At 47.3% G+C, this 15022-nt stretch overlaps 1 protein-coding gene across 6 annotated transcripts in view; it reads right to left on the bottom strand.

Annotated features, from left to right (window-relative positions):
- The window catches only part of kcnma1a (potassium large conductance calcium-activated channel, subfamily M, alpha member 1a), a 1078477-nt gene that overhangs the window by 186974 nt on the left and 876481 nt on the right, over positions 1–15022 (bottom strand). For all 6 annotated transcript variants that reach the window (XR_011588354.1, XM_070865680.1, XM_070865679.1 and 3 more), the window contains exons 17-18: positions 10833–10919; positions 1694–1770 (exon numbers count right to left, since the gene is read on the bottom strand). Coding sequence is in view for 5 of the 6 variants with exons in the window: in XM_070865680.1 (XP_070721781.1) it covers positions 1694–1770; positions 10833–10919 (164 nt within the window). In the remaining variant the exon portion in view is untranslated. The remainder of the gene's footprint in view (positions 1–1693; positions 1771–10832; positions 10920–15022) is intronic.

The raw sequence follows: 15022 nt of genomic DNA, 5'->3' as shown, positions 1-15022 counted from the left end.
ACACCGTTATTCTCCCAGTATATTTTTAATTTTTTTTTTGCGTGCAGCTTAATCACATTAATGCTAATTATTTTTCGCTCCCCAGTCTGCAGCATTCATTAATTTCCCCCAGATTTGCCATTATGTATTAATGGCATAATGTTAATCTAAACCTGCCTTCCCTTTCAGGTAATTAAACGTCCTTTGCTACAGCCTGAAAAATGTCGCTCTCCATTTAAGTTCTCTTGCCGCACTTATTCGGGGAGATTAAAAGAGTTGGCGAAGTACGTAAACACGAGGTGATCCAAAACTCGGCTGCCCGTGTCCTAACTCACGCCAAGTCCCGCTCACCCATCACCCCTGTGCTCGCTGACCTACACTGGCTTACACTAAGCAACACCTCAATTTCAAAATTCTCATCGCTCCATGGCCTCACCCCTCCCTATCTCTGTAATCTCCTCCAGCCCCGAGATGTCTGCGCTCCTCTAATTCTGCCCTCTTGAGCATCCCTGATTATAATCGCTCAACCATTGGTGGCCGTGCCTTCTGTTGCCTAGGCCCCAAGCTCTGGAACTCCCTCCCTAAACCTCTCCGCCTCTCTACCTCTCTTTCCTCCTTAAAACCTACCTCTTTGACCAAGCTTTTGGTCATCTGCCCTAATTTCTCCTTATGCGGTTCGGTGTCATATTTTTTGTCTCATAAAACCCTGTGAAGCGCCTTGGGACGTTTCACTACCTTAAAGGCGCTATATAAATATGAAGTTGTTGTTGTTGTTGAAGGGCATTGGCGGTACAGCCGCACTGTCACGGGCCGGTGGCCCACAGCGGCCAGGAACTCTGCCATTGGGTAAGTGGGAAGGTACGTCAAAGCGAGCCAATCGCTCAGCCATGTTTGGGTGGCCGATTTTCGGGTAGTGTCGGAGCAGGTTATTGATCCAGTATATCGGCTGCAGAAAGCACACGCCATGGAGGTAAGTGCGAAAATGGAGAGTTTATCCCTTTATACTTCCCACATTACAACAGTGGCTACACTCCAAAAAATACTTCATTGGCTGTAAAGCGTTTTGGGATGTCCGGTGGTCGTGAAAGGTGCTATATAAATGCAAGTCCTTCTTCTTTCTTTCTTTTTAAAAAGATAAAAGTGGAAACCAAGTTCTGTCCATTCCAATGCACAATACAAATAAAATCATTCCATACGTTTTACCTTAAAATGATAATTTAACTATTTGCAAGAGTCTAAACAAAACACATTGCTTTTACAGCATAAAGGGACGACTTCCGATAATGATTTAAGCATTGAGTTTTCACATACACTGACCTCTCTTCCACATCTTATATAAAAGGTTTATATTGTGTAACACACTTTATGGCTGTTGAACCAAATGGGGGCCATAATTAATGGTAGAGCTGCAATCGAATGGGTACCTGTATACGTGAGTTGCTTGAAATGAGTGCATTGCTGCTGGTTAACCGACATTTATAGAGCATTGTTTACATACAATGTCTACAGGGCGAGTGAATGGAGGTTTAACTATTCTACTGTACACCATCTCTGATCTTCAGTGACAAGCTAATAACAGAAAACATTTGCTGACCTTCACCTCTATCTTTACACTGTTGGCACAAAAAACCTGACCATTTAATGCATTCAAAGTTTCAACTCGGAATTAGTAATAACAAGGTACTGTCGGAAAGATGATGAAGTTATTACTCACGTCGTTTACAGCCACATTTCTTAATCCGTTTTGTATCGGTGATGTCATCATGACAAGCTTTGCAGTAGAAAAATGCCCTGAAGCAACAAAAGTATAAGAAAGACCATTTAATGGACAGATGCATTTGCTCCGGCTACAGCGCCACGTTTACAGCTAATCTCCAAAGGTGGCTTATTCTGATGGAGAAACAGTATCATGTCTTAAACAACAATGTATATTTATAGAGCACCTTTAACGTAATAAAACTTCCCAAGAAGCTTCACAGGAGCAGTCTCGAAGAAACCCCCAAAATTTGACACCGAGACATATAAGGAGATGTTAGGCCAGGTGAACATAACATATAAGAACATAAGAATTAGGAACAGGAGTAGGCCATCTAGTCCCTAGCTTGCTCCGCCATTCAACAAGATCATATCTGATCTGGCCATCGACTCAGCTCCACATACCCGCCTGCTCCCCATAATCCTTAATTCCCTTATTGGTTAAAAATCTATCTATCTGTGATTTGAATACATTCAATGAGCTAGCCTCAACTGCTTCCTTGGGCAGAGAATCCCACAGATTCACAACCCTCTGGGAGAAGAAATTCCTTCTCAACTCGGTTTTAAATTGGCTCCCCCATATTTTGAGGCTATGCCCCCTAGTTCTAGTCTCCCTGACTAGTGGAAACAACCTCTCTGCCTCTATCTTGTCTATCCCTTTCATTATTTTAAATGTTTCTATAAGATCACCCCTCATCCTTCTGAACTCCAACGAGTAAAGACCCAGTCTACTCAATCTATCATCATAAGGTAACCCCCTCATCTCCTGAATCAGCCTAGTGAATCGTCTCTGTACCCCCTGCAAAGCTAGTATATCCTTCCTTAAGTAAGGTGACCAAAACTGCACGCAGTACTCCAGGTGCGGCCTCACCAATACCCTGTACAGCTGCAGCAGGACCTCCCTGCTTTTGTACTCCATCCCTCTCGCAATGAAGGCCAACATTCCATTCGCCTTCCTGATTACCTGACCAAGGTGACCAAAAGCTTGGTCAAAGAGGTAGGTTTTAAGGGCATCCTAAAGGAGGAGAGAGAGGTGGAGAGGCGGAGAGGTTTAGGGAGGGAGTTCCAGAGCTTAAGGACCAGGCAGCTGAAGGCACGGCCACCAATGGCTACTCAGTGACTGATGGCCAGCATTAAAAATCCAAATTCCTGAGTAAGATATAGTATGTTTGGGGGGAGGAGGGAGGCATTTTGTTCCAAATGAAGTAAAAGTCTGTTCAAGAACACACAAAAACAGAAGAGGCCATTTGCCTCATCAATCCCGCGCCTTGCACAGACCATGCACGCTTTGAGCGCGCGTGGACTCTACCCAGCATATTTAATCTCCTGAGGGATAGTGGTGTGAAATTTCTCCCTGACCCCCTCAGGTAATTGACTGAAACTCCAGACTATCAATCTATCCTAACAAGGACCATTACTCAGTCCCAACCAGCTGCCTTCAACCAATGACGTTTCCATGGTGTCGGTGTCACAAGAACCATTGTGTTTTCAAAAGTCATTGATCATCTCTGTCTGCACATATCATTATAATCTTTGCTGCTACCTTTAACCAGATATGGAGTTGCTCCTTTTAACGGAGTTAATCAGCACAGTCTGAACTGCTTTTGCTAAGAGCCTGTTTGAATATCCACACGGCTCTGTGGGGGAACGAGCATTCTAATCTCTAGTCCTGCCCGAGGCTTGTTAATTCTGTTCTCATTTCCTGTGCTCACCGTCCAACTTAAATAACCTGCTTACATCTACATTATCCATGGCTATCGGCATTTCAGGATCTGGATCCTCTCCCGAACTTATTTCTCCAATGACAGGTTCAGTTGGAAAGTCTCTCCTCATAACTCGCAGCCCGGAGGCCCCAATCATCTTTGTTGCTCTCTTGAAATGTACTTTTTTCTCATGTGGCGTTTTGCTGCTCCTCGGTGTGAGGGGATACTAAACGCTGGGGAAGGGAACATTTTTACGTGCTACCCAACGTCAATTTAGGGCTGAGATGAGTGAAAACGGCTTCACTTAGAGGGTGATGAAACTTTGGAATTCTCTCCCCCAGAGGGCTGTGGAAGCTCATTCATTGAGTATATTCAAGACAGATCGAGAGGTTTTTGAATATTAAGGGAATCAAGGGATATGGGGACAGTGCAGGAAAGTGGAGTTGGGGTAGAAGATCAGCCACGATCTCATTGAATGGCGGAGCAGGCTCGAGGGGCCGAATGGCCGACTTCTGCTCCTAATTCTTATATTCTATGTTCTTATGTCAGCATTAAACAGGTCAACTGTAGATGCAGAGTGAAGCTCTCTACTCTTGCCCACCAACATGTTCTGCCAGCTGTGGCTCAGTGGGTAGCACTCTCGCCTCGGAGTCAGGAGGTTGTTGATTCAAGTCCCACTCCAGGGATTTAAGCACATAAATCTGGACTGACACTCCGGGGGCGTGCTGCACTGTCGGAGGGGCTGTCTTTCAGATGAGATGTTAAACCAAGGCCCCGTCTGTTCTCTCAGGTGGATGTAAAAGATCCCATGGCACTATTTCAAAGAAGAGCAGGGGAGTTATCCCCGGTGCCCTGGCCAATATTTATCCCTCAATCAACATAACAAAAACAGATTATCTGGTCATTATCACATTGCTGTATGTGGGAGCTTGCCGTGCGCAAATTGGCTGCCGTGTTTCCCACATTATAACAGTGACTACACTCCAAAATTACTTCATTGGCTGTAAAGCGCTTTGGGATATCCAGTGGTCGTGAAAGGTGCTATATAAATCCAAGTTTTTTTTTCTTTAACTCCATATGTTATAGAAGAACAACACTCCCTCCTGTGCCAGCGAGAGGCAGGGCTGGTATGCCCAACACTCGCCATAATCGTAGCCTCTTTAAGACTGACACTTGTATTACGTTAGTGTCCATCTTCTGTTGTGGGCCCAGTTATAACTGCCTGAATTCATTCCATGTAGAACACAGAGAAGACACTTTCATTCTGGAATTGAACGCAGGCCACAGAGGTGAAAATATATATTGTAAAATATCATCATCATCATCATCATCATAGGCAGTCCCTCGGGATCGAGGAAGACCTGTTTCCACTCCTGAAGTGAGTTCTTTGGTGGCTGAACAGTCCAATACGAGAACAACAGACTCTGTCACAGGTGAGACAGATAGTCGTTGAGGGAAAGGGTGGGTGGGACTGGTTTGCCGCACGCTCTTTCCGCTGTCTGTGCTTGATTTCTGCACGCTCTCGGTGTTGAGACTCGAGGTGCTCAGCGCCCTCCCGGATGCACTTCCTCCACTTAGGGCGGTCTTGGGCCAGGGACTCCCAAGTGTCAGTGGGGATGTTGCACTTTATCGGGGAGCCTTTGAGGGTGTCCCTGTAACGTTTCCGCTGCCCACCTTTGGCTCGTTTGCCGTGAAGGAGCTCCGAGTAGAGCGCTTGCTTTGAGAGTCTCGTGTCTGGCATATGAACTATGTGGCCTGCCCAGTGGAGCTGATCGAGTGTGGTCAGTGCTTCAATGCTGGGGATGTTGACCTGAACGAGGACGCTGATCTTGGTGCGCCTGTCCTTCCAGGGAATTTGTAGGATCTTGCGGAGACATCGTTGGTGATATTTCTCCAGCAACTTGAGGTGTCTACTATACATGGTCCATGTCTGTGAGCCATACAGGAGGGCAGGTATTAATACAGCCCTGTAGATCATGAGTTTGGTGGCAGTTTTGCGGGCCTGGTCTTCAAACACTCTTTTCCTCAGGCGACCGAAGGCTGCACTGGCGCACTGGAGACAGTGTTGGATCTCGTCATCGATGCCTGCTCTTGTTGATAAGAGATATGGGAAATGGTCCACGTTGTCCAGGGCCACGCCATGAACCTTGATGACTGGGGGGCAGTGTTGTGCGGTGAGGACAGGCTGGTGGAGGACCTTTGTCTTACGGATGTTAAGCGTAAGGCCCATGCTTTCGTACGCCTCAGTAAATATGTCGATTATGTCCTCGAGTGCAGCCTGTGTTCTAAAACACGATATTGGTGAATGTACCTCTTTCCTCCTTTAAAACGCTCCTTAAAACCTACCTCTTTAACCAAGCTTTTGTTCATCTGCCCATATATCTCCTTATGTGGCTCGGTGTGAAATATTGTCTGATAATGCTCCTGTGAAGCACCTGGGGACCGTTTACTACATTAAAGGCGCTACATGAATGCACATTGTAGTCATGTGTGAATGAGTGATATTGGAGCTAAGGAATGGGAATTGTATGCACCTGGGAGTATGCTCAAAGGTTTGTAGAGCTGTTGCATTGTGACTGGCTTAGCCAGTCACATGATGTTCACAAGATTCAATAAAACCCCAGCCAGTTGGGTTCAAGTGATCCACAATGAGGCATGCAGTTGTGAGCCTAGAGGATGAACTGATAATGTGCTGTGTGATTGGTAAATCTTTGTTAATAAACCAACTAGTTCTTAATAGCAATGTATTGCTATGAATTCTTAAGCAATGAACCCATGAAGCAAATACATTACAGAAAGGGACGCATTTTGCACCCAGTGTCGGCATCAAGAACTGCCAGGGCACGTATGGTAATGACGACATGCACAGTGAAGGTCACTCTCCTGTGCCACAATGATGTAATTCCAGCCTCAAAGCACCTTCACTGAACCTGTGAATTGTTCATTTTGCCATACCAGCTAGCTCCTAGGCCTCCTTCAGTAAGACTATCAATTTGGGAGCAGTTGTGTATGGCAGACCATGCTGCAACTATCCAGGCTGACTTCATATACATCATCATCATCGGCAGTCCCTCGGAATCGAGAAAGGCTTGCTTCCACTCTTGAAGTGAGTTCTTTGGTGGCTGAACAGTCCAATACGAGAGCCATAGACCCTGTCACAAGCGGGACAGATATTCATCGAGGGAAGGGGTGGATGGGACTGGTTTGCCGCACGCTCCTTCAGCTGACTGCGCTTGACCCCTTCACACGGACGATGCCTGCGTCTGCGCACATTCTGAGGCTGAACTCCAGGATATAGTCGATGTATTCACCGAGGCATATGAAAGCATGGGCCTTACGCTTAACATCCGTAAGACAAAGATCCTCTACCAGTCTGTCCTCGCCGCACAACACTGCCCCCCAGTCATCAAGATTCACAGCGCGGCCCTCGACAACGTGGACCATTTCCCATACCTTGGGAGCCTCTCAACAAAAGCAAACATTGATGCGGAGATTCAACACCGCCTCCAGTGCGCCAGTGGAGCCTTCGGCCGCCCGAGGAAAAGAGTGTTCGAAGACCAGGCCCTCAAATCTACCACCAAGCTCATGGTCTACAGGGCTGTAGTAATACCCATCCTCCTGTATGGCTCAGAGGCATGGACGATGTACAGAAGACTTCATGTACAACTCTCACCGTCAATGGAGAGAGGAGTTCTTTCAGCCCGTGCGGGATGAACCCAAGTCCCAGTAGAGAACGGGCACAACCTAGCGTCCTTCTTCCATTCACTGAATATTCTCCAATATTTACATTTAAATGTTAAATATTTCTATTTAATGTTGTGCCTTTCAAGCCGACCCAAAGAATCAGCTGCATGTAACAAGAGAAAGTCACCATTGCAAAGAAGCTGAAATGGTTTCCCCATGAAGTGTGAGACTCTGGTCTTGACTGGGCACAGCACAGCACTGCACACAGCAGAGTTGAGACATCTCACTGGGCAACAGGCAGGTATAAGCCGCCCAGGTCCTATTCTGCTTGCCAGGCCACAGGACATGGGATTGTAGCGCTGAAGGCTCTTTGCTTGCCATTCCTGCCTCTCACCCGGGAACACTCAGCTTGAGAGGCTTCAAAGGGCAAACTGATAAACACTTTGTGGGTGGCAAAGATCTTTCAAGTTACAGCAACTGAACAAAATGATGTTCGGCTGCTTCCAACACAGTTCCGAGTGGGCACAAGTCCGCAGGACTAAACGACTTGTAATGTGAGCACGTGTGAGGATGCTCACAGGATTTGTAGCGCTGCTGAAGCTAGAGGCCAAAGTCATCGTTTGCCTAGGGCGCTGGACAGGACTGCTCCAAGTACTGTCCTACAGGGGTCAAGCGCTAGTCATAAACCAGCTGGTGGCCGCTATGCTGTGGTACCGGCTGGTCACTTTGACCCCTCTCCCTGCGTTTGTCACCAAGATACAGAAGAAGCCGGAACAACAGGAAGCATTGGGTCTCTGCTGCAGCTCCGAGTCTCCCGCTTAGGGAGGACGGTCAGGCTTTGGTGTGCGTCAGCACCCAGGCTGCGACTTTCCATCTTCAGACCCTGTAGAGATACCTGTACATTGAGCATCCTCCCAGATGGTGTGCACTGGCGACGTATTTCTTCCGTCAGCAGTACTGCCTCAATAACGACACGCAGCTCCTGTTTGTGAGTCAGGGAGGCATCAGCACTGCCACGCGGGGGCTGCCTGTCTTTTACCAGGAACTCATCAGTGTCTGGAACAAAGTCACCACCAAGCGCAGTTCTCCCCTGACTGGAGTGGCGGCTGTCCTTCAGGACAGGAATCCGTACCTCCACGACTGCGGTTTTAGGTGGCAGGCAGATGAGAGGGCTGCGTTTGTCAAGGTGACCAGGGTCAGGGACCTGCTGGATGGCAGAGGAGCGGGCTGGATGGCGCCAGGAGAGCTGACATGGCGCCTATCCTGGGCTGATGGCTGGTGCATGGCCAATGCCATTGAGTTGCTAAAAATGGCACTGGGCCCTGACTCCACTGGGTGCATCGAGGAGGCTCAAGCACATGGGGCAATCCCGTCCGAACTGACCCCCATCCGGACGGAATTCCTCATCGGCACAAAGCTCTGAAACCTCCCTTGGGAGCCGGCGCCTCACAACTTGAGCCTCCTCCGGGAAATCCCCTCCGTGCCTTTCAGTTCTGCATGGAGGGGATTCCTGTACGGGCTGCTCTTGCACACTCTCTAACTTGCTATCCTCGTCTGCCGTCCGGACACACCGTGGCACACCATCTTGCCATCCGGGGGAGGCGGGGGTCCCCAATGGAGTGTTCTCTACGTGGGAGTCCTCCCTTTATTTATTAGGGACTTGGCCTGAAGGGTGTTGCACAGAGCAGTCCCCTGCAATAGGTTTTTAAGTCGGTTCACGGACTCCCAGGCCACTTGTAATTTCTATGGTCTGGAAGAGCTCGTATTCCATGTTTATATGGAGTGTGTCAGGTTGCAGCTCTTGTTCTAATATTTCAAGGGGCTGCTCCTCAAATTCTGGTTGCACTTCAATCCCACACTGATCTTTGGACACCCTGTGCGGAGGGGAGCGGGCAGGTCGGAAGGCTTCCTCGTAGGACTGCTCCTGGGCACGGCCAAGAGGGCCATCAGCCGGTCCAGGCAGCGGGCAGTCGAGGGGGTCATTCAGCCTGACTGTCTGCCTCTCTTCCGTGGTTATGTTCGAGCCAAGGTGTCCCTGGAGATGGAGCACGCGGTGTCCACTGGTATGCTCGTGGCCTTCCGCGAGAGATGGGCATCGGAGGGGACTGGAGTGCATTATCACCCTCAGCAACCAAATTTTAATTTGATCCATTAATGTTAAAAGTTAAATTTGTTTAATTTGTCGATTTTAGTGCCCCTTTAATAAGGGGGCAATTGATTTATTGTTTTATCAAAATAGTTGTAGAGCTGTTGAGTTGGGAGTGATTTAGCCAGTCACGTGATGTTCACACGACTCAATAAAACCCCAGCCAGTTGGGTTCGGGGGATCCACGATGAGGCAGGTGATTGTGAGCCTGGTGGATGAAACTGGTAATGTATAATGTGATTGTTAAACCTTTTGTTAATAAACCAACTAGTTCTTAATAGCAATGTGTTGCAATGAATTCTTAAGCAAAGAACCCATGAAGCAAATACATTACTCTGGGTGCGCTACTGAAGACCACTCAAAGCTTTTCGATATTATTTGTTGAATACAATTGCAATTCTTCCTTAATTGTTCAATGATGTTAATTGCTTTTCTGATATTATTATTTCTTGTTTTGGTAGCAAAACCCTTTGGTTTTTAAGATCTACATATCCTCCCCCTTCCTCTGTTCTGTTCTGACTGGCACCACTTGTCACACTTCCAATACCAGCCAAGAATGCAGAGACTCTGGACCATGTAATGCACTCTACAACCAGGGCCAGATTCAGGGCCTGATGGGCAAACTGATCCCAACGGGCCGATGGTTATCTTTGTTCATGTTCATTACATTACGTCTGTGATTGTGATTCTGAGTCTAAAAACATAGGCCAGTATATTCAACAATTAAAGCATCTATTCTGTATCAAGTCGGGATATAATCTGGTTCTGGTAACATTGCAATACTAGATTCCTAGACATATATACAAATAGTAAAGATCTTGTCTCTGCAAAAATAGGTATGTACATGTTAGGCCAATAAACAATTGGTCTTGTTTTTCCTCTCATTGTCTATTCTATTCAGCCTATTTGGAAGGCCTTACATTTTTTTTCCTACATTTATTTGGTGGGCTTAAGTTCTTTGGTGGGCCTGGGGCTGCAGCCCGATCCACCCCACGATTAATCCGCCCCGCGGTTAATCCCCCGCTGTCCACAACGGCAGTCAATGGCACTCTGTGATCAGCGGACTGGGAGCACGTTTCCACAGCGCAGGATTGTATCCAGCAGCGTGTTCTCCTCCCCCTGAAGCTGATGGTGGTAGATGGTCAAGAAGGGAGATCACTCAGTGAGCCTGGTGATATCTGAGCAGCACTGGGAGAGTTGAGCTCAGCCCTCTTGCTGGGAGAGCTACAAAGCTCCCTGCTGTGTTGAGTGGACTCATGCGTCCAGTCAGCCTCTTACAGTGCCAATGTCGAAGAGAATTTCAGACATAACACCAAACTTTACACGCGCTTAAAAAATTGTCGCCATCAGTTATGACAAAGCTTTGATAACGTGAGTTGCGTTGACGGATTACAAATGATGAATTTATTGTCGTGCTTGTTCTGATGGCTCAACAGGAAAAGCAAAATTCCTCCCTCCCACCCCGCCATGTAAAAGTAAAGCATTTATTATTTGGCATATTATTTCATTAATTGGAAACAGATTACAATTACTTTCAATTCCCAGGGATCAAAGCTAAAAGCTACCTTTTCACTTCCTTGGCATCACTTGCAATGAAGAATCCCAACGTGCCTTCGTGGATCTTGATGTGGTTCCCAGGATTGATTAATATGCTACTCAGTGGAAACAGAAAACACCAAATTTCAGTTAGCTGCTGCTGGAGAGAAGTCTTGTCTCGACTGCGCACACATCGAAGGGGACTGGAGCAAGCATCCCCACTGCAATGGAAATCACTCTCATATCAACTCCACTTATATTTCAATAACCATAACCAATCCCAACAGATGACTGTAAATGGTTCAATTAATGACGGGACGGAACTTGCTTATTAGACTCATAATATTAAGATGCATGGTATGCTAACCACCATCTGCTTAAAAACGTACACCCCTAAATAAATTCTCATTTTCCCTAATTTGAAAGCCTTCTGATCACAAAGCACCGGCTATACAAGTTTAATCTGGATGTTGCAACTCATTCCAAAAAAGTGCAGTTCAAAGCTCAATTTTCAGTCTGCCTTTTCTCGGAAGGGTTTTACCTCAACAGAAAGGTAGTGTGTTTTGTTTATCACGTTCCCATTGGTCATTATTTTTTTTTCTTCACTCTATCTTGGTGAGGGTCCCTCCCGCTGGAACCAGCACGTGTTCCCCGGTTGGGAACCCGCGAGGTACTTCGCTCTCAAGCTCCCTCCTCCCCCGCTGCCGCTCGTGAGCTGGGTTATGAGAAGAGCACGCCTGAAGTGAACTCTTCCCCCGTTTCCAGTCTCCTTCTGCCTGTGCTTTCCCCGACAGTGCAGCTTGTGATCAGAGACTTTGCCACGTGAATAATTTCTGGCAGAGTGGGATGGTTTACGTATGAAAAGAAACCTTTAAGAACATAAGAAATAGGAGCAGGAGTCGGCCATTTGGCCCCTCGAGCCTGCTCCGTCATTCAATAAGATCATGGCTTTACAGCACCACTTTGTTGAAGGGACTATGGGACTATTGATTGAGTATAGATGGAAAACTTAGCCTTATATCCTTAAAATGAAGCTACTACAAATAATTTAACAGGCCTCTAGCAGCTGTGTCAAACAAACAGGTTTCAGTTGTTGGTACAGCTCCCCCGATGATTGGAAAACAATGTGTGCTACTTGTAACATCATTAATTAACCACAACTTATCGATAGTTTAAAGTAACAGTCACTTTAAAGGTAAGACACGTCAAGAGTACAACTATTGCATGCCACAGCTGTCTGCTACATGAGGTCATCAGCCCAAGGGAAAGAGATGGCTGGTACATGTTAACGACAAGGATCCCAATCTCTGTCTTTAAGCAGACGTGTCTGAAATCTTACTTTAGCCCCAATTGTTCAGAATAAGCATCCAGCTCTTTCTTCTGGGCCCTCTCAAACTACTTGCTTTTTTTTTTACAGTTCTACTTTCATATCCAAAGGCTTTGGTTTCTGGCAGACAAGAACAAAAAAATGGAAAGGAAGGATAGCAGTAGAGAAAGGACACTCAGGACAAGCCACGTTCACAAATAAAGGACAGCAAGACCAGAATTGCTTCCAGGAATGGGCCCCTTGCAGTTGCTGACTTGCGATGCTGTCAATAGAGGCAGGGAATCCTCTTGTGCTGGGATTGTTCCAGCACAACCTCTCCCGGATAAAGCGAAAGTCCGCAAGGAAGCTTCAATATCCTGAGGTGATTACCAGCCCTTTCTTTATTTAACTCTCTTCCTAATCCCTCTGCTTCATTCTTATCATCATTCATTATCGGTGACAGCTGTGGCTCAGTGGGCAGCACACTCACCTCGGAGTTTGTGGAGGTTGTGGGTTTAAGTCCCACTCCAGGAACTTGAGTATATAAATCTAGGCTGACACTCCAGCGCGGTGCTGAGGGAGCGCTGCACTGTCGGAGGTGCAGTCTTTTGGATGAAACATTACACCGAGGCTCCGTCTGCTCTCTCAGGTGGCTGTAAGAGATCCCATGGCACTATTTCGAAGAAGAGCAGCGGATTTATCGCTGGTGTCCTGGACAATATTCATCCCTCAATCAACATAACCAAAAACAGATTATCTGGTCATTATCTCATTGCTGTTTGTGGGAGCTTGCTGTGCGCAAGTTGGCTGCCGTGTTTCCCACATTACAACAGTGGCTACACATCAAAAGTACTTCATTGGCTGTAAAACACTTTGAGCCGTCCAGTTGTTGTGAAAGGCGCTATATAAATGCAACTCACCATCTCACTACTATTTACCTCATCCCCACCTGCTGCTCTTTCCAACATGTCTGGTGTCCTGCACTTTGCGTCTTGGCTGCTTTCTCAATAATAATTTTGAAAAACAGCTGAGAAAAAAACCTGCGATCATCACTTCCTACAAGAACGTAACTAAATAGAACGGTGATTCTACTTTTATGTCGAAAATCCGTCGACACAAAAGCAAAGAAAATCTGAATCCCAACCCGGCCGCGAAATTGAGGTCACTGCCCCTCGCAGGAAGTGGAACGCAATATCGCTCGCTCCACTTCCTGTTGGGGCTGTATCCAGGGCGCTACACGGGCGAAATGGGCAACGCTGCGGGGCCTCTCCGTTAAAGGGGAGGGACAGAAAAAATAGAAGCACAGAAATTAGGTGCAGGAGTAGGCCGTTTGGCCCTTCGAGCCTGCACCAATGGTGCGAGCTCTGCAGGGCCTCTGATGGCCTCCACCGGGCCACCAAGGCGGCGTGATACTGTGGCCCCAGCCCAGCACCGAGGGCCGGGCTTCACGATGACGACCCCGGACCACGTCACGGAGCACCAAGACGAGCTGGCCGGTGAATCAGCCAAAACGACAAAATGGCGGCGCGCGGTGCAGCGCACCTCCCCTTTAAATTCTGCCCCGTGAGCAGAGGTGGGTCCGGTTCGCGACCCGCGAGGTAGGCGCCGACACCGATCGCGGCAGCCTCACGGGGCCGCTGGGCAATTTCCCGCCGCGGGACGCAAAGGGTTCGCCGCGCACGGCGGTGACGTCGTCGCCGGTTGCGTGGCAGCCTGGGGCGCTACCAGTGTGGCGCGGACCTACCGTGCCCGCGTCTCCGCCAACTCTTGCGCAATTTTGCGGGGCCTGGTAGCACCACTCCCCTCCCTGGGCGAAAGCAGGTTCGTGCCCCATTAGAGCCCCCTCTAGAGGCGCTAACAGTAGGCACACAACAGAGGACCTTTGCCCCCTGTGTATCTAAAGCTGTTTCTGTTTTTGTTCAAAGTTACTGTTACAGCTCCACGTAAAAGCTGTGGAATTCCACACGGCCCAAGTCCTGCATTGTCAGGAAGCTGCTAATATTCTTCAACTTCGAGAAACTGGTGATTTATTTGCAACGGAATAATTTTGCAGCAACTAATAAAAAGAAAACCTTTCCTTTATGTAACACCTTATCACGTCATTGAAAGGTCTCAAAGTGTTTCACACAGCGAGCCCTGCTGAAATATGGGATTCATTTAGGCAGGCCTCCAACTGGTGGGAAATAGCCCAGCTTGCAATTTGGTGATCATCTATTCCAATTACCCAATTCCTGAAGTGAATTCTAAAGTTTGAGATGACGACATGTTGGGCCGCAGATACCCAGTGCATCATTAGTACTTTCGAACAGCTTTTTAAACAGGTAGATACTTTGCAGTCGATGCCTTTGGTTAACCAAATGCAGATGGGTGCTCCATGTAGCACTATTGTCAGAAGTAACGCAAAGAGAAATGTTACACTGAGACATGCTTTATGTGGTTTGTCAAAGAGGAAAATATAAATAATGCATTTTATACCAGAGATCATTATTAAAGTGCCATAGCTGATTAGGTAAAGTGATTTTTACTCCTTGCATATTCTACATGACTTACTAATAATACCAAGCTACGTATAATATCCATGGCACTAATAACAATACCAGTTCTGACGGTTTTATCGTTTATATAAGATTGTGGTACCCTAATTCAGGCTCAATTTGTATTATCAGATTGAATGGAGCTGTTAAGTGTGCGTGTCTTTATCATGGACAAGTAATTGGTAGGAGGTTTAGAGGGGATTTGAGAGGAAATGTGGTGGGGGTCTGGAACTCACTGCCTGAAAGGGTGGTAGAGGCAGAAACCCTCACCACATTTAAAAAGTACTTGGATGTGCACTTGAAGTGCCGTAACCTGCAGGGCTACGGACCAAGAGCTGGAAAGTGGGATTAGGCTGGGTAGCTCTTTGTCGGCCGGCGC

This window comes from Pristiophorus japonicus, chromosome 22, assembly GCF_044704955.1.
Source record: "Pristiophorus japonicus isolate sPriJap1 chromosome 22, sPriJap1.hap1, whole genome shotgun sequence".
Taxonomy (NCBI): Eukaryota; Metazoa; Chordata; class Chondrichthyes; family Pristiophoridae; genus Pristiophorus; species Pristiophorus japonicus.
The sequence above is the reverse complement of the archived record's forward strand: the minus strand, read 5'-3'. Positions and strand labels throughout refer to the sequence as shown.